The following is a 19304-nucleotide window of genomic DNA, read 5'->3' as shown; positions in this document are numbered from 1 at the left end:
ATTAATTGGCATATCCGCCAATAATAAATAATTAAATTTAATTAAAGCCACTAAAACTAACAAAATTAGAATGCAATTCTAAAATAAAACAATAAAAATATTGTCGGAATCATAATGAGAGATTAATTAATCTTAAAAGTTTCGCTCGAGTCTGCTTGGAAGTACTGCAAATGTAAAATGAAATAAAAATGAAATAAGTCAAATCAACGATGTTTACATATCCAGAAAAATATTAGCAAAAACTGTTCCAATCAAAGTATGCAAGTAAAATTTTTCCTGGTTTAAGTTTGACAGTTTTGTGGTGAAAGGCACAAAAACGATGTTTACTCATCCAGAATATCGGACATCTAGACGTAAGTAAATTCATAAAGGAAAACCAGCTGTAACTTCAATAGTATATTATGTAACAAGTGCGGTAAACGCCATCTTTGCTCACGAGTTTATTTGACACGAGGGGAGTGCAGCGGAGCGAGTGTTCAATAAACGAGTGACTTAAAAAGTTTACCGAGCGTGTTGCATACTATACTTTTTTTACAACCGTTAGTTTTTGGGTACATTTTCGCAAAGCAACAGGAATACCTTCACTGATACGACCGTCAGAACTGACAAACGTCAAAATTCAAGGCGTGGAAATATCTCCGAAAACATCCGATTGCTCCCAAACGCGTGCGGTGAAATCCCGGAAATGTCTGAAGTGGCTCAGATTCGTGGGAAACGAAACTGAAGTAGTGACGCTTCCCGCACGCTAGATCGCTATGTAATTAGTCCTTTTACAAACGGGAGTAGGATATTAGTATATTATGCAACAAGTGCAGTAAACGGCATTTGACTCACGAGCTTATTCGACACGAGCGGACAGCAGCGAAGAGAGTGTTTAATAAATGTTTAATAAACGAGTGACTTAACAAGTTTACCGAACGTGTTGCATACTATACTTTTTTTACGACCGTTAGTTTTTGGGTACATTTTCGCAAAACAACACGAATACATTCACGGACATGACCGTCAGAACTGACAAACGTCAAAAAAAATATTTGACATAATTAATTTCTGGTCATTTACTCCATAGTTACATGATCTCAAGTAGTTGTCTTTCATACCTATAAGTGTAATTGGCCTATCCATCAATACTAAATAAATTAATATTATTAAACATCTAAGCGTGACTATTTGGTCCTTTGCATTCGGATCTCTTCACACTAGATTTACTCGCGTGCGCGATTGGGTTTCTTGTCGCCGATTTGTCGTTGAATTAATTGCCGCCCAAGACCTTTTTGCGGCGGCGATCCGCCCCGAAACGTAATCCGCGGGACAGATGGACCCAGCCTGTGGCCACCGGTCCGATCAGATAGTCCCAAAGATCAGAATCGCTACAGTCGTCGCCCGTCCTCCGTCTGCGTCCCGAATGACGGGTGGCCCGCTAGTATTACAACGTCAGCACGCTAATTCACTTGTTTCACTTTTTTTCTACGTTTTAAAAGCCCGCACCGCGTTGTTTGTTTGATGAGCGAAGTGAGTGAAGTTAGGACATTGCGGTTTGCACCAATGTTTTTTTAAGATATGATTTAGAGGGGACGTTTGGAAAGGTTTTCGAAAGGTTTCCTCAATAGTTGCTGTAGAATCTGTCAACCCCAACTTCTGAAAAGACTATTTCAAATATCTCTTCTAATAACATTTTTAAAAGGTATTTGTCTGTAATTGGTACTGTCGCTAACTTTTAGCACACACACACACACACTGGTGAGATCTAATGCACTTTTTTGTCAAAATTAAAAGTATAAAAAATAAATGTTTCATGCCAGTATTTTGTAATCCTACCCATTATAATAACAATCTACGATATCGCTAATACCACCAGAAAACATTTATTTAAACAGCAGTATATTTCCCAAGTCAATGACCAACTAATATTTTTTTGTAATTGTTAGAAAGGTTCCTTCAATAGCGAAACTTCCTATTTGAAGTAGTAGGTGTCACGATAACTAATGTCTCCTCCAAATTTGATCGTTTCATCTAAAAAAACACTAACAAATGCATTCACTTTGGAAATGCGGCCACTTTTGGAAAGACCTTTCTCAAATGTCTCCAACAGAATTTCTTCTATAATAATATTTTTGAGAGGTATTGTTGACTTTATAAAAAATCATACAAATACTGATGTAATTTGGTGAGTTTTGGTTAACTAACAAAAGTGTATAAAATACTTCATGCCATTAATTTCTAAATATACTATGCAGTATTGGGACTGGTCAATTGACCACTTCTCAATTGATTAGTCAAAAAACCATTACTTAATAATACCTATAACAAATATTCAAAGAATATCCGAATGCGATACTTAATATCGACTCCATTTGGTTCCCAACACGACGGCGCTGTAACGCACAATATAAATAAATAAATATAAATTTCATGGTATTTTTACAATTGTTTCGGCCGTATTACAATACAATAAATACAATATAGCTAATAACCCCGAAAAACGCTCATTTGAACATCAGTTATTTTTCGAATGAAATATTTTAAAAAATTGAGTTATCAAGTAAGTATTATTTCCCATTTGAAATTAATCGTTAAAAACTTTTTTTTTAATGAGGTTTTTTAGTATACTCATTATATGAGTATTATTTTCAATCTCTGAGGCTACAAATGTTTTGCGTACTAGCACCTGTTACCACAGAACTGCCAAGTTTAAATTAGAAAAAAACGAATATTTTTTCAGGATATGAAAGCATCGTTCATTGAATTGTTTCATTTTATTTTTGCCGGGCGGAACATTCAACGTTAAGTCAAGACGATATCATGTTTTTGCAGTTTTATTCTACACCCGCATTCTGATTTTGTTACTTTCCAAGAAAACACTTAACCACTTAGATGAAGGCGTGCTCTCGGGTATGTCGTGAAAAGCATGTGGAAGTTCGTGACCTAACCTATAAAGCTTAATAGCCCCGCTTGAAAGATCAGCAAGCTTGAAGATAATTTTGATAATCGTCTTTTACTTCTCGGACTGATTTTCTGAAATTGGGCTTCAAATTATAAACATAAATCATGTAAAATTGTGCGTTATTCTAGCTTGAGGTCACACATTTCTTTCTTGAGCAGGATTTCAGTATTCTAATTTAAGCGATTTTTTAAATTGGCTGCTTTAAATGATCCACATGAAAATTGTAAATATGCGATCATTTATAGTGAAGTGTATTTATTTACCAATCATATTTATAAAGACTACGTGTAACTGTTAACATAAGCTAATATTCTGGGGGAGTTTTTTTTAATAACATGATGCTAACTTGGTCGTGCTTGTGGTTGCGGCTGTAAACTTGTTATATGTGATTTATAGTGATGAAAATTTTGAGTATCGATCTGCTGCTGGAGAAGACAACTAAAAAAATGAAAAAGCTTCAAATCAAAGTTAACAAAAGCGATCGATAAAAATGATAGGATGAAATTCTCAAATACCAGGACAATTTCTTACCGACGAGAACACGATTTCACAAATTGCCGAACCTACGGCCCTAACAATAACCTCATCATCGGGCCATTAACATGGATCGCCCCAACGAGCAGCTGTTCTTTTACCCCATCACGTTCCATTATTGTCGACCGAAAAGGGCTGTAAAATCTTTAAACGTACCCTATAAAGGTCCTTAAGAGACACGAAATAGTTTTAATAGAAATTGTTTCATCTGTGCTAATGGAATAAATAATTGCAATAGATTGAGCAGTTGCCTCTTTTTTTGAGCCAATTAGTATCGGAATAATTTACTAACGGATTAAAGGATTAATTTTGGATTTGGCATCAGGTTCAGCAAATTTAATAAATACAATTATACATTGAAATTTATTTCATGTAATCGTAAGTTTAAAATATATTGCTTATTAACATTAACACTATATATTAACATAATAATACACGGTGTCCCAGAAGTTGACTTTCAAACTTGCCTCTAGCCAATTGTTGAGCCTTCAAAAGTCTGTTCAATTTTCCAAAATTGGATATAGATTGATTAAAAGTTATTCAAAATAAATGTGAACGTGTTATATTTTTGGTTATAGTTGATTTCGAATAGCGTCTTTTTAAATACAAAATAATTTCGGAAACTACGTTATTTTACAAAAAACAAAAGAGTGGAGCAATTTACGTTTAAAACGCTAATAGTATAGATTCTGGACATTAGTCGATACCTGCGAACAGATTGGTTTTTATTGTAAAACCCTAAAGTTTGTACACTTTTCAAAATTTTCTTAAAATATGCGCAAAATTAAGTTTAAAATGTGAAACCGAGTGAAACTATTCGTCTCTCCGAAATAATAAAATATTTTTACTTCGTTTCCAAAACAAGAATGTTTGAAAAATTTAATAAAATTTTGTGTATTTTTGAAAACAATCACAGAGGCAAAAATAAAGTGGTTCTTTGGTTGGATACTAATGTCAACTTGTTTGCCTTTCTTAAGGCTTTTTTGTGCTACCATCCTGTAGAAAAATCAACAATAAGATTTTCAATTTATTTTTAAAACCACTATTTTCTAATAATATAGAAAATCGCATTTATTTTGCATAAATGTTTGAATGAACTTGCATTCCATTGTCGTAAAAAATACGAAAATTGAAATAATTATTTAACCATCAACAATTCTACCATTTCACCCCTTTAAGTTTGATTGTCGACTCTGGGACACAGTTACCATTCTGCTAGGTAACCAATTTGAGAAAAGCCAGGCGGCAATATGCCTATTCGCATAATCTTCATTAAAAAAAACTGAACCGGAAGTCAAAGGGTAGTAATTAACAAATAATTAAATTGTTAGTAGTATTTTTGTGCTGTGTGTAGTGTCACTACGTAGAAATTAAACTTATGATATTTTCTCAGATGTTATTAAAATGTAATTAAACATTCTGGTGTAAAATACTCTTCTTCCCGGAAAATATTAATACCATATTTTTTCGAAAAAATTTCAAGGGCGGAAGAAATAATTAAAATAATTAGAGAGAACCAGAAAACATTATTGAAATATCGAGTTATGCACATTGTTCAGAAATACATTTTTTTATGAAAATATATAGAATGATAGAACGATAAAAAACATATTTTTTAAAACTTTAACAAATAGTACGTATTGACAAAAGGAAGCATTTCTCGGCATAAGCATACAGGAAATTAAGGCTTATTTTGAAAGGCACAATATAATACTTTTTATAAAACTTCTGGATTCCTCCTGCGTTGGTTTTTGTTGACTCGAACTAGCTAACGTTGCGCCAAACATCTTGGCTTTTTTCAGTTTCAGTCAAGCAAGAAGTTTTATAAAAAGTATCGCAGTAGCCTGTGGAAGTTTCTTTGAAAAATTAACAAGGTAGAATATAATGTATGGACACTACAATTCAAGACATCCAGTACATGATCCTTCTCGGCTTCGATTATTGAAGAAAACGAAAATATTTTTTTTTTTAGAAGAAAAACTTATATTATACCGGGTGACAAAAGGCAGTGGGAACACTATAACTTTTAAATCGCTTAAGATATCAATTTGAAATTTGGGAGGATTAATATAGGCTGAATGTCCAACTTTTTGACAATATGTAGTCAATTGTTACACTTCCGGTTTGAGCGGAAACTTTCGAATTTTAAATCACTCCAACCTGTATTTTTTACATTTTTGGATTCAGGAGATCATTCTACGTAGGATAGAGCGGTTTTTCTCTTTTTTTTTTCTAAAATTATGGAGAAGCGGGCCATCCTGCTGACAATACCAATTTAATGTCACGGCAAGAGATAAATCATCTAACGAATCTTCAATTTCATTTCTTAGGAATTGTAAATATCGTAGACCAGTTAAGACACCATGAAAAAAAAGACAGGTCCAATAATTCGCCCGAACCGTTCTTGAAACTGTCCGGGACGAATAATTCTTTGATTATTTAGTGTCTGTTGTTTTGTCGGCTAAACACAGTTTTTATTGAGAATCGTGACTCGCGAGTGAAAAAAATTAAGTTAACGAAATTATTATTCTCGTCATGTTTATCTAACAGCCAATTACAATATCGAAGTCTTCCTACAAAGTCAGCTTCATAAAGATGTTGATGAAGGTTATACTTAAAAGAATGATATCCGCGTTTTTTTTTTTAATTCTCCTCACAGATTCTCTTGAGATGTCTAATGCCACTTCTCTTAGCGACGCAGCTGGATTTACGTTGACGTATCCCACAACATTGATTTCTTCACTTATAGTAAAATTATCATGTCGATTATTTTGTGGATTTCTCATTTTCAATTCCAGCTTTCTAAAGAAAGAATATGTAGGAAGGCGACGTCCCGGATAGCGGGCTGCATACAATGCACGGGCCCGTCGAGAGTTTTTTTCTGTATTCCCCGTATATCAGAAATATATCAACTTTTTCTCTATTTGTAAATTGATTACTGTTTTCCATAATAGTCCAAATCGATAATCAGATTAAAATGCACAAACTGTCAAAATTTTCAATCATGCCGACTTGATGAATAGAAGCAAAGCCACCTAAGTAATATTTTGTTATTTTGTGAGCTTATTTTTTAACGGATTTTGAAAATTTTGGTGTCAAAATGTTGCAAAAAAAGTACCGCTTTTAAAAAGTTTTTGTTCCCGCTGGGGTGCTATTTGAAAGAACTAGGTTATCCTAAAAAATTAATAGTTCATTACATTAAATGCTATTTGCTATTAGACAAGTAAAGAAAATTTTCATTTACAATTTTTCTCTTGATCAGGTGACCCGGTAAATAGTATTTATGATGGTCACAGCGCCTAGACACAATTTTCAAACATTAAAACTTAAAAAAAAACAAAAAAAAGAGAAAAACCATCCTATTCTACGCAGAATGATTTCTTGAATCCAAAAATGCAAAAAATATAGGTTGCGCCATTTAAAATTTGAAAGTTACTGTCGTTTCCGCTCAACCCGCAAGTGCAACCATTGACTACAAATTGTCAAAAAATTGAACATTCAACCTATATTATTAACCCTTCCAAATTTCAATCTCAACCAAGTGTAAAAGTTATAGTGTTCCCACGTTCTTTGATCACTCGTTATATATTAATTATAATAATTACCTACTCCTAGTTATTATTATTTACGTTAAAATAGGGTATTTTTTCGAAAATATAAAACAACTCTTGGCTCTTTCCCGTTTTCGATTTAAGGCTTGCACCCTAAACAAAATGCTATACTTGGAAGAAAAAACGTCTAAGAACATTTCGTAACGATTAATAATTTTTAAGAATTGCATCCCACACGTCGTCGTTTTCTTCATTATCTCGCGCATAAATTTCAACACAGTCCTATAACGGTCGTCTGTCTAATCTCTTGTTGGAATCTTGTCAACCATCGTAACGTCAACTACAAATAATGTAAAAATTTGTTAAGAGAAACTGATTTAATGGTTCCGGTGACATTTGTCGACGGGAAACTGGCTGGATAGACGACGACGGTAAATTTTACTTGACATTTGAACAATTTTAACCGGCGCTTTACAGATCAGAGAATATTTGGGTTAGATAGAGGAGGAAATGCTATTCAAGGGGCCATTTTCCGTCCAATAATTTCATGTTTCGTTTGATTTCTAAAGTATCGTACAAAGGTATTGTTCAATTTGATATCATTAAAAAATTAGCATGAGAAAGTAAAGGGGAAAATAATTTGTTCTTGTTAACCGATTACATTGAGAGCACCTTCTAACACTCCTACGGATTTGGTTAAATATTTTTTTACTGCCTGTAAAATACCTAATTACACACAAATCTAGCGTGCGGGAGTCACTTTACCACGTCAGTTTCGTTTCTAACGGATCCGAGCTACTTCGGACATTTCCGGGATTTTACCGCACGGGTTTGGAAGCAATCGGATGTTTTCGGAGATATTTCCCACGCCCTGCATTTTGACGTTTGTCAATTCTGAAAGTCATGTCATATAGTACGCAACACGTTCGGTAAACGTTTTAAGTCACTCGTTTATTAAACACTTAAACGTGACTCGAATGCCGTCTACCACACTTGTTGGATATTCTGTCACTGTAGCTGAAATATCTCACTGTCTTTTATGTAAATTATCTAAAGAGATCGATGTAACACCATTGCCCGAGTTAGACTTGATCTTTTTTTGACACTTCATTTTTTTTTCCTTCTAAACAATCTCGATTGAAGCTGTGTTGCGAGAAGCTTGGTTACAATTGCATGAGGCAGGCGCTTTAGTCAATTAATAAAATCTCAAAAAGAAACGGAATATTTAACTCTCCTAAAAATAAACGGTTACATTTTAGATAAATAGATCATTTTATGATAATGTAATACTCAATTCTTTTTTCTTTCAATGCATCAACAATAACCAAAAATTACACTTAGACTCTGAAAAAAGTTTACAAGACAAAAAATAATGGAGAACCGATACACCATAAAATTTTAATCTGCCTCCATTTTTTATGTTTATACCTCATTTGAACAAACACTTTTTGACAAAAAATAATGGAGAACCGATACACCATAAAATTTTAATCTGCCTCCATTTTTTATGTTTATACCTCACTTTGCATAACGCTGTCGTACGTACACATTTGGATCAATTATATTTATGTTCCATTCTCGAATGGAAACAATATCGCTAAAGGGACTAACCAAGATAATTATGCTCAAAAGACACAATGAAGAATACTAATCAAGTGTATTTTATAAAACTTTCATTGCGAGACAATTACTATGGATTCGACCTCTTTGAATAGGTCAATGCGAGTATCGCCCTAAAAAGATCGTTAAGATAAACCGCTGATTATACCCGCATTTAGATGCCATCGCCTTGTGAAATTCTTTTAATGGACGATAATAAATTAATTAAAATAAGCGGAGGGATAACGTAAACAAAATTATTTTAAATTAATCAAATTTATGCTGTTTTAAGTACTTAAATTATGATAATTCAAATGACATTAAGATGTAAAATGACAATTTATGTTGATATTTGCATTTTATATTTATATATCACTCCTAGTACCATTTTTTACAAACCTCGAAGAAGAAATTTGAGAAATCCATTCCGTATTCCATGACACTAACCCAACTATAACCACACTCAGTAATTGTGTCCGCTTTCGATACAACCCAACTAAATAGAATAGAACTGAGTAACCTAAAATCTAGTACAAGATTTACTGACACATTCATTTACAAACGCATGCTCGAAACATCGATAGTAAAACAATAAAAAAGTTATATCAAAATCTTATCTTAGCAAGGCTGCAATGTTCTGATTGTAAATAAAATGTACTGATAAGGTCAGATAACGAAACGTATAGGATAGAATACATATACGGTTTGTCTAACCTCGAAATTAATTATAGTTTGGTGTGTTAATACGGTCTCAATTTTTTATAAAATCTCCAACAACATATAACTAAATAAATAAATGAACACAAACTATACAAATACTATACAGGGTTATTCACGCATTGGGAAATGTTGGGGAAATAAACGATTTTAAAAAATTACTATTTAATAGTAGCAGTAATGCTATAGAAGAATGCTTCGTATCGGCTGGGCCTCTAGGACAACCAATGAAGAAGTTCTAACAAGAGTCAACACCCGCCCATTTTAAAATTAGAAAAACTTCCTACCTTGGACACATAATACCCCATGTACAGTATGAACAAATGCAGCTAATCCTGGAAGACAAAATCGAGGGTAATAGAAGTATAGGCAGAAAGAACAATCGTGGCTCAGAAACATTAGAGACTGGACGCACACCAATGGTAATACACTACTTCATCAAGCCCACAATAGGCAAGACTTTGCGATATTGGTCGCCCACCTCGCCAGAGATGGCATATAGGAGGAGGAGGAGTATATTATATAAGTTTGATCAACGCCACTCGTGGCAAGCTGACTTGCCACGCGTGTTTAATATGCGACCGAAGAAGTTTATCAAAGTGTTGCATAACAACATATTCACTATAGCCATCGGAACTGACGTCAAAATATTATCCGTCAATCAAATCTACCGATCGTACGTGAAATTTATGTACTGAAGTTTAGAACTTATTATCGGCTTTAAAATGCTTTGTTGTTTATATCTTGAAGAAAGAACAAAAAACTCGACGCTACCGGATAATAAATTATAAACAAAAATTTTTCAATATTTTTATACCCGGGATTTTTAATTGACCGATTTTATTTCTCAAGCTTCAAATTAAAGATTAAATTGGAATGACACGGTTGACGAATAGCTAGAAAAGTACGTTCAGCAAAACCGAATTACGCTTACAGTTAGTCTGCAAATCAATAACAAGCCGTTTTGGGTAAAAAAAAAACGCCCTCGCAATCCGATCCAATTTTTTTCAAATCAAACGACTAAATCCCTTTCCGGCTGTCAAAACCAATCTACAGGTAGACGAACCCTCTTGCAAACTTAATGGAGTTCTCCAAAAAACAAAAGCCTCGCGAATCGTGGGGGTAAAAAAGTTCTCCGCCACCGTCTTTTTTTTTTATTGTGCCCAGACCGCGCGCTGGCGTTAATGCAGTCATTAAAATTCATTGTTGGTCCCGATCGTCTGTATGAAGTGAAAATATATCTCTGGAACGTGTCGGGGATAAATATTGGAGCGCCGCCGCCGCCGCCGCGGGGATCTTTGCCCGGAATTTTGACCCCGAAATCTTCTAATAGGGGGGCTCAACGGGGATCGGGCCTTGTAATCGGTTACACTTACACACGCACAAAGGTCAGAAACCGATGTTGGTATGACTAACGAGTAACCACCCGAAACTATGAACGTGTAGCGGTGTTAAAATCGGGGAAAAACACAACTATCCTCATTCTTAGCAAAAGTAGTATGCAATTTTTTGCAGTTTCTTTCTAAATGGTGCGGAATGGTAAGACAGGGGTTGCGTTTGGTACGACAAACAAACTGGGCGATATGTCAGGTACGTAATGAGTAATGATAATTACTTCGTTTTGGAGAGAAAAAGAGATTATCTACTGGTTTTTTCAGCAAAGCAAAGCCTCTAGGTGTACAAATATTGAATTTAATGTTCAAATAAATATTCTTTTCATTTTTTTCTACATCCCATATGCAGACCCGTTCTTGTAATTATGGCCATTATTTTGAATAAATAACAATGCACAAACTACCACCCAATGCGACTTCCATTTGCAACCATTACGAGGTTTTATGATTTCGCGCCATTTAGCACTGGAGTATACCATACAACAGCCATAAATTTAGAAGTGTGATCTAACGTTGAATAAGATTGTTGAATACATGAGGCAAGTTTTTGAACTCCTTCTTGGTGAAACTTTATTAAACGTGACAAGTTACAATTTAAGTACACTAAATAGGACACTAATAGAAAAATATTTATTTCAATCAACTACTACTATCAGTGCATAAAGGAAACAACATATCATTAGAAGAGAAAGGAGGAAATGCAAATGTGACACACTTTATAGTCAAGTTTACAATATATTAGATTGCTTTCTATAGAAAATCTTTTAATGAGTAAGACTCAAGAAGATATATTAGGCATAATAACACATTCTTGTTTTTACAAAATTGTTATTCGATTGAGGGGAAACCGGCAAACTTATCGATAAGGACCATCTTTCCATTTTTTACATTGTAATAGTTTAAAAAAAAATTTTTAATTGAATTTTGAGGAATATTGATTAATAATTGTTAATTGTTCGCCGAGATTTTAAAAAAGAATGAGATGTAAATACTATTGACAATATTTTCTTGGGCAATATAGAACGCCATATTACCCTAATGTTGTTGCATTATTAGCTAATATGGTCTAGGGCGCCAACGTCAATGTTTTTCTTCGCCAAATTTGAAAATTTAGAAAAATTAGCAAAAGAAACTTTGTGAATCCAGGGGTCCCGTAAATTGGCAAAACAGTTTAATATGCAGGGCATTTCAACACAAATACGAAAAGTGGATTCCTTGTATAAAATAAAGGGTAGTGTGTTATTAAAACGTTGAATCAAAAGTCAATCATTAGAGAGAGATGATTTCGCAGGATGAATACCCATGAGCATTTTTTCTGTTCACAAATTATTTTCTCAACATTTACTATCAAAAATTGTATTTTTATTTTGCTTTAGATGTCTTGCTGATTTGTTGTGTTTTTATTTGAGTTTCGTTGTTTAAATAAAATGTTTTTAAAGAAGGTCGATAGTATACGCGTGAACAGATCAATTAATCAATCAATTAAACGGTAAAAAAAATATATATTGAAGAAATTGCAGGAAGCAAAAGTTGTAAAATAAAACATAAAATAAACAAATATTTTGTGAACGTTATTCTGACACAACGTTATATAACAAACTACCCTATATTTAAACAAAGAATTACCCACTCAAGTTCTTTGCATTTGTTTTGAAATACTCTCTTTAAACGTAAATCTAGAAATGATTCGTTACCGAGATGTAGAATGCTAGGGGAAGCAAAATAATTGTCTCATTATAGAAATTAATATATTTTCTCATATTAAATCCAATCGACGTGCCACGGAGTTTTTCTGGAATCCGTAGTCCAGTGTTTCCTTTTCAAAGCGATTCTGGTATAAAACTTGACAATTTGAACAAAGATAACCCTATTCAACTGTTTGAATGTTTTTTTTTTACTGACGAGCTTATAAATAAAATCGTTGTTGAAACAAATCGTTATGCGGGGTAGTATTTGAACGATAATAAAGAAAATGAAATAAGAACTTTGTTGGTTCTCCTAAATATTCAGGGAATCTGCATAAAATCAGAGTATAAATTATGTTTTAGCAAACGAGAGGGCATCAAAACACCATTTTTCATCCGCTACTCAAATTTTTGTATTTGGTAAACAAGAAGGAGTTTGATGCTAATTTACCAAACCGAAGGTTATATTGGCCGGCAATATGCTCTATTTTTACAAATCGGCAAGGTGTCGCGTAAAAAAATATTATATGAAAATATTTAGGCATTTATGTTATACAAAAAAAACGTCTCAACTTTCTCTTAGATTTGGGTGAACAAATGGTAGAACAATATGCCCAAGAAAGAGAGCTATGTGGAAGAAGACCGAAAATACCGAGACCATCGCGATTACTTAAACGACATTTCCCAGATCAAATATACTCCCAACTACGAAAAAATAAACACAAAACGTTGTGCTGTATGTTTCGAAAATGGGTAAAGGAAAGAGAGGAGGTAAATTTACAAAATATGTTAAAAATATATCATAAATATTCTTTTTGTTAACATAGTATCTTAATAAATGTTCGGTATTGCGATGCAGTATAGTAGGCGCGCGACCCGGCTTTGCGAGTACATCGTAATGTTTTGATCTAATGCCGATCCAGACCGGTCGAAACAGTTCCATTCATCTCTGGCAATAAGTCGCCGAAATGTTACTCCTTTGTTTTCTTTGAAAAATGTAATTTACTTTCATCAGTTAAAAAATCGTTTAATTTGGGTAGTGATTTATGGAGTCCAACAACGAGCGCACGGATCACTCATCGGAATCCCAAACATTATGATCCTTTGGCCGAATGGTTTTCATGGAAGAACAGTTCAGTCAACGTAAAATCACAAGAAAAAACAAGCAAAAGCGAGAGTAGAGTGCAGAACCATCCAGACAGTCAACGAGAAACTATAAGTCTGTTCCTTTACAATCCCTTGCATATTATTACTGTTTGTCGGTTTAATTTTGCGACTAGAACAAATCGCCGAAACGTTGCATGCATTTATTTAACAAAGTTCAATGAGAATTAGAGCTGTTAGATCCGAACGAGGTAAGGGCAGTGAACGCAAAAATTTTGATAAGTACCTTGAATCCTTGGGTCGGGCGAAAAGTCAAACGTAAAGTCCAATTCAGTCGGTAAATTCTCATGTATTCTAAATCGACTAATTAAATTCTATGGTGAATACGACAAATGGGATCCATTGCACGACCTATTTGCAACTTTGATACACGATCACCCAAATATTGACAATATCAGAAAGCTTTACTATTTACTAGGATCGTTAAAGGATGACGCCGCTAAAATTTGGAAAACCATTCAAGTGATAAACGACAAATACCTGATGGCGTGGAAATTATTAACTGAGCGTTATGAAAACAAAACGTTAGCAATTAAAAATAACATTAAACAAATTTATTTTTAGAAACCGAGGACCTCCAATCTTTGGGAGGAACTTATCATTAATAAAAAGTTGATAAGTCCAACCGAAGAAGACTTTTTGCAATTTTGAAACGACCGATGCAAACTTTTGGAAACCTCTGAACTTAACATAAAGATTGAACACAAATTTCACAAAACATCTGATCAAACAAACCAAAGTGGCAATTCTGGCAACAAAAAAGTCCAATCATATTCAACAACGCAGTCAAAACATTTTTAGTGCCTCTTTGGTCAAGATTCGCATGGAATATATCGGTGCGAAAATGGATTCTGTTGAAATTTTCAGCCGAAAACACGCCAAAATCGGCAGGGTTAGTATTTAACCACAACATTAAAAATGAACCGGAAGAAATTCTCTTATCGACGGCGACAATTTTAAACCAAGATCGCGATGATAATTGATAGCGGATCACAGTCAAATGTCGTGACGCCAAATTTAACAAAGAAATTAAATTCGTCTTTACTGAAATCAATATACCAAAAATATACTAGTTTATTTTTTGTAAAACCCACTGAGAGACGCATTTCGTTTGACGAAATGAACCACTTAAGAGATTAACTGAATATTTAAAAAAAAAGAAAATTGAAGGGAATCGTCAGGTACGTCACAACCAAAGCTGTCGTATCTGTATCGGCGTTTATTAAGAGACGGGATGTCGCAATGGTAAGTGGACGACTAGAGAACCGTAAATTTCGCGTGTTAACGCACACAAACACACGTACAACGCCCGGCGGTCTCTTCCCACGAGGTGTAGTCGGGACACGCAGCGTGGGTCCCCTGTGCCGCCTTCAAAGCCACCGCCGCCGGGGACAGCGTTCGCGTGCCGTCGTTTAAGCGGAGGCGGTGCCGGTGACGAAATGCTCGGCTTTCGACGACCGCAACGGCCTCCCGGTGCGTATTGAAACCGCGGGAGACGGCGATGTTTTGCCCGCGACGACCTTCGTCGCGATTCGACGCCCGCGAGGTAAAAAAAGAGACTATAAACGGGCCGAATTTACGGGATCCCGCGCGTGCGCAGAGTAGCTACTCGGATAATTTAATCATTTTTTTTATTAATACCTTATTTTGATTATTTAAAGTTCGCATCGCGTTAACGTGTAAAGGGATGTATCTTTAAAGGACTGTTCAGAGTAGGAGCGACATACATCGCGTCGCGTTAATGCGGCATGCTTATTCGATAACGTCTTGTCAAAGCCGCATTCAGTATATATTCTATATTCTATGTTAACAAGAACAGGTGTTTTACGTGCTTGTATATTTTTTGTTTTTGATTTAAGTTCTTCAATTGATATGGAAAGACGCATTTCTCGAATAATAGTCTTAAGAGCCGCTAAACGAACATCATTTTTCCTATAATCTAGTTCTTTTGGGGTCCACAAGCAGGGGTACTTTTCATAGCATTATCAAAAAGCATGGTATAATTTTTACAGATGTTAACTCTTACATTTTCCCGTTACCCGTCGCTTGCGTTCTATGATCTCTCGACAAAAGTCGAACGGTTCCCTACTTTGATTTTATGTCGCTTCTGTATAGACGATTTGATATTTACACGGACGATTTTCACCGTGCGGCCTAATCGTGCCGCAAAAATCGACCCGTGTAAACCCCGCATTAGCGATGCGTCGAGCGTCTATGAAGCGTGGATTATTCAGTATTTTCAACTTGAAATTAATTTTTAATTTCCAAAGTCGCGCAGTTCGTTTGTTTTTAGTAATAGACACTGTATATCATACGTTAAAGCAATTAAATGAAAAAAGTTGGTATTCACAAAATAAATAGAGAGAGCAAGGTTGTTTGGTGGATTCCACCACTTATATTATAAATTGAGAATGTATTCGGCTCGATTCTGCAACTACCTTAGAATGTCCGTTAAAATATTTGATTAATTAATGGAAAAGGTTGGCCCTAGCTTGGAGAAAACAGTAACAAAGTTTATAAAAAAATGCTATATCACACTTGGTGGGATTAAAGTGTTATTATGGACAACAGATTGCTTTCCCAAGGTTTTCAGAGTTTCAGGTCTCCAAATATTACTTTGGACAACAGACTGATTCCCCGGTGCTTCATTTTTTTATTACGAACTTATATTTCTGACTCATATATGGAATTAAATTTTTAAAGAAATTCATAAAACTGTTTGCAACTTCTGGATATCTATTTCAAGAAAATTTAAGATATATATAAATATAATTTATCTTTCAAACTCTTATTTTTATAAGAAACCAGTTGGATGTTACACAACGCGGCTCTTAACTGGACTTCTGTAATTAAAATCTCTGCTGCGTGTTCTTCTGATGAACTCATTTGGACTAATACAGTATTGAACGTCATTGCGTGACGCCAAAAAACAAATTCGTTTGTTCACGTCGCGGACGCAACGTGCGTCGACGCTGCGATAGTCGCTATGAACAGTCCCTAAAGGGAAGGCAGGCGAACAAATTGGTTCGTTAGAATTTTGACGAATTTGTTCGATTCTTGATGTGAAAATAGGCTTGCCGCCAACATTAGACGAATGTACTACGAACGAATTGTTCGGTGTTGATGATTAAAAGTATTCATCGGATGAACAAGACAACATTGCTTGCTAGTGCGTCGCATACACCAATTGTCCCGTTCATTAGAATAAAAAAATTTGGACAAACACGCACACACATATAAATAAATAAACCAAACAAGGACAGGAAATTCTACTTTTAAAAGGTGCAATTAACTCTAAAATGACCACATTATAGTAGTTACCGGGCTAAAATCACCACATTATAGTAGTCAACGGTCGCCATGTAATCTGATGGTTCTCTACAAAAAATGAACCAGGCAAGGACCTGCCCAATGAGAACTGAAAATTGCTTTATGTTCAGTCGGATCTTTGCGAGAGATTAGCATTGCGATTTAGAGGTTTGCAAGCAGTTGGCCAGCAGTGCGGTTTGCGGTTAGAGTCAAGCTGTATACTTACCTAAAGTACGTATCAGGGAATATTATTTTTTATTTTATTTATTTATTTATTTATATAATAATATAAACTGAGTGTCAATGAAAACTACTTCTAGGGGTGTATAAAGAGTAGAAAAAAATCTCTATATTGTCATTCGTGTCGACAATTTATCTGCAATCAAGTTGAAATTGAAAATTTGAAAATAACGAAAACCAGTAGATATTAGTGGTCTTTTTTCGCAACCACGTAAGTTATTAAAATTAAATTCAAATCATAAATTTCAAAATTTGCAAATGCAACTTCCATTGAAAAGCCGACTTAGCTCTTAAAATACCTTTACAGTAAATGTTAAAACCCCTCCACTGATTTTTAAAAAGAGATTATTCTCAAAGTTGTTGTCTTGAGATGTTGAAGTTACTATGAAAGGATTGAATCGAATTCAATTTCAAAAATATTCTTCAATAATGTGGAAAAATGAGGCGAAGGGAGTCTTTGCTGTTGATATACAATATCCACTATCTACTAATTTCTTTTTCATTCTTTCTTTTAAAGATCACTTTTCTGCGTTAGTTGTTATACGAAGATAAGTGTACAAAACAATTCAATTATTATGGAGGTTTTGGACTACTTGTTAAAATCAGTACTTACGGAAAAGCCAGAAGTGCATTTAATCAGCATAATGTTCAAAGAATAACACGAGTTAAAAATCCCCTTATTGAGTCCAAATTTTCTAAGGCCTGGTTTACCTAGGTAACTGTTCGAGAATATTTAATGTTATAAATTTTTAAAAAATTAAATTCAGTGGACTGCGTACGTTGTCTAAAACGGGACTGGTCCGAAACAAACTACGACGAACGAATTGCAATATTGTAAATGCAAGTGACAATGATTAATCGCCCGTCAAAATGCATTGTTTAACATAAATTCGCGATCAATGAATTATATTTATCGTTCCTGGTTGTTTATTTATCGAGCACAGCTTAATGATTTATTTACGCGAATTACATCCAAATAATGTACTATATATTATGATTGATGGTAATGTTAAATAAGTACCCACGTGCACGTGTGACGTTCAGCCATTTTGCAACAACGGAATTCTTGCGATTGTTCAGTACGTTGATCCTCAATAAATATCGATTGCCTCGTTTCGATTGTTTCGACCAATCACATTACATGCAAATGTCTAAAAATCTGCCAGCCTATATGAACAAAAACCCCGCGATACGTCATCATTGTTGTTATCCAGCTGCTATGCAGTCGAAATTCTTATCAGTGCAAATTGAGGTTAGAATTAACAGCTTATTGCGTAACTGACATTGATCAATAGAAATTTTATGTTATGTATTTTAAATACCATCCAGCTCGTAGGAACTGGTCATAAATATGACCAGCAAAACCGAAAATTCTAAAGCATTTTAAATACAGGCGTAAAAAATCAATTTTATAAAAAATAAATATAAATTTGGAAAAAACAATATATAACACTATAAGCATATTTTAGCAGAATATTTTAAAATTTGCATTTTTTAATTTTTGCAATTTGTTTTAAGCAGTTATATTATATCAAACCTAATAATCAAAATTAACCCTGTTCATAGTCCTATATCGGATCTGTAAAATGCATTTGCCAGGAACAGTTCTCATTAAAAACTAATTCGTAAATAGTAATTTAGTAATTAGTAAGTAATTTTCGAAAGTTCGTGGATTTTTTTTTCAACTCGTTTCGTTCACTAATTTCTATTTTAAAAAGTTCGAAACTGTAATGAAGGGCAAAGCAATTTAAATGATTGAGCTCCCACGGAATAGTTTTATAATATTTGCGACCTTGACTGACGGAGACAAACAACACACGTTTCAATATATTTCAAAGCATTTTTATTACGGACAGATAATTAAATGGTTTCGGAAATTAGGAAACATATCGGATGCGTATGGACACGAAAAAACAGTTAATGTCAGACGTTGTTATATTCGATCCTTGTTGTTTTTGCTTTCTCCCATACGACTTGGCATAGTTCAAAAAATTGTTGGATCTGTTAATTATTCTAATTACAAATTTGTTCTATCCAAATGATTAGTGTATAGTCGTGTTAATTGTTGCACAATGTGAATGATTTAAAAATTCATTTAATCGAAATTTAATACCATCACATCAGAACATTTTCGAGGGGCGGGACAAGGCAGAGAGAGTGCCAAATC

The 19304-nt window shown here is 34.3% G+C and overlaps 1 protein-coding gene across 4 annotated transcripts in view; it reads right to left on the bottom strand.

The window, feature by feature from the left end:
- LOC132704172 (TOX high mobility group box family member 4-like) overlaps nucleotides 1–19304 on the bottom strand; it is a 428384-nt gene that overhangs the window by 136845 nt on the left and 272235 nt on the right. The window contains exon 1 of one of the 4 annotated variants that reach the window (XM_060674020.1): nucleotides 9028–9069. The exons of the other annotated variants lie outside the window; for them this stretch is intronic. Coding sequence (XP_060530003.1) covers nucleotides 9028–9066 — 39 coding nt within the window. The 5' untranslated portion in view covers nucleotides 9067–9069. Of the gene's footprint in view, nucleotides 1–9027; nucleotides 9070–19304 lie in introns of those variants that run through there. 4 annotated transcript variants of the gene reach the window in all.

Source organism: Cylas formicarius, unplaced genomic scaffold, assembly GCF_029955315.1.
Source record: "Cylas formicarius isolate icCylForm1 unplaced genomic scaffold, icCylForm1.1 PGA_scaffold_6__28_contigs__length_40554024, whole genome shotgun sequence".
In the NCBI taxonomy this organism is placed as follows: Eukaryota; Metazoa; Arthropoda; class Insecta; order Coleoptera; family Brentidae; genus Cylas; species Cylas formicarius.
Note: the sequence above shows the minus strand (reverse complement) of the source record. Positions and strands in the feature narration are given on the sequence as shown.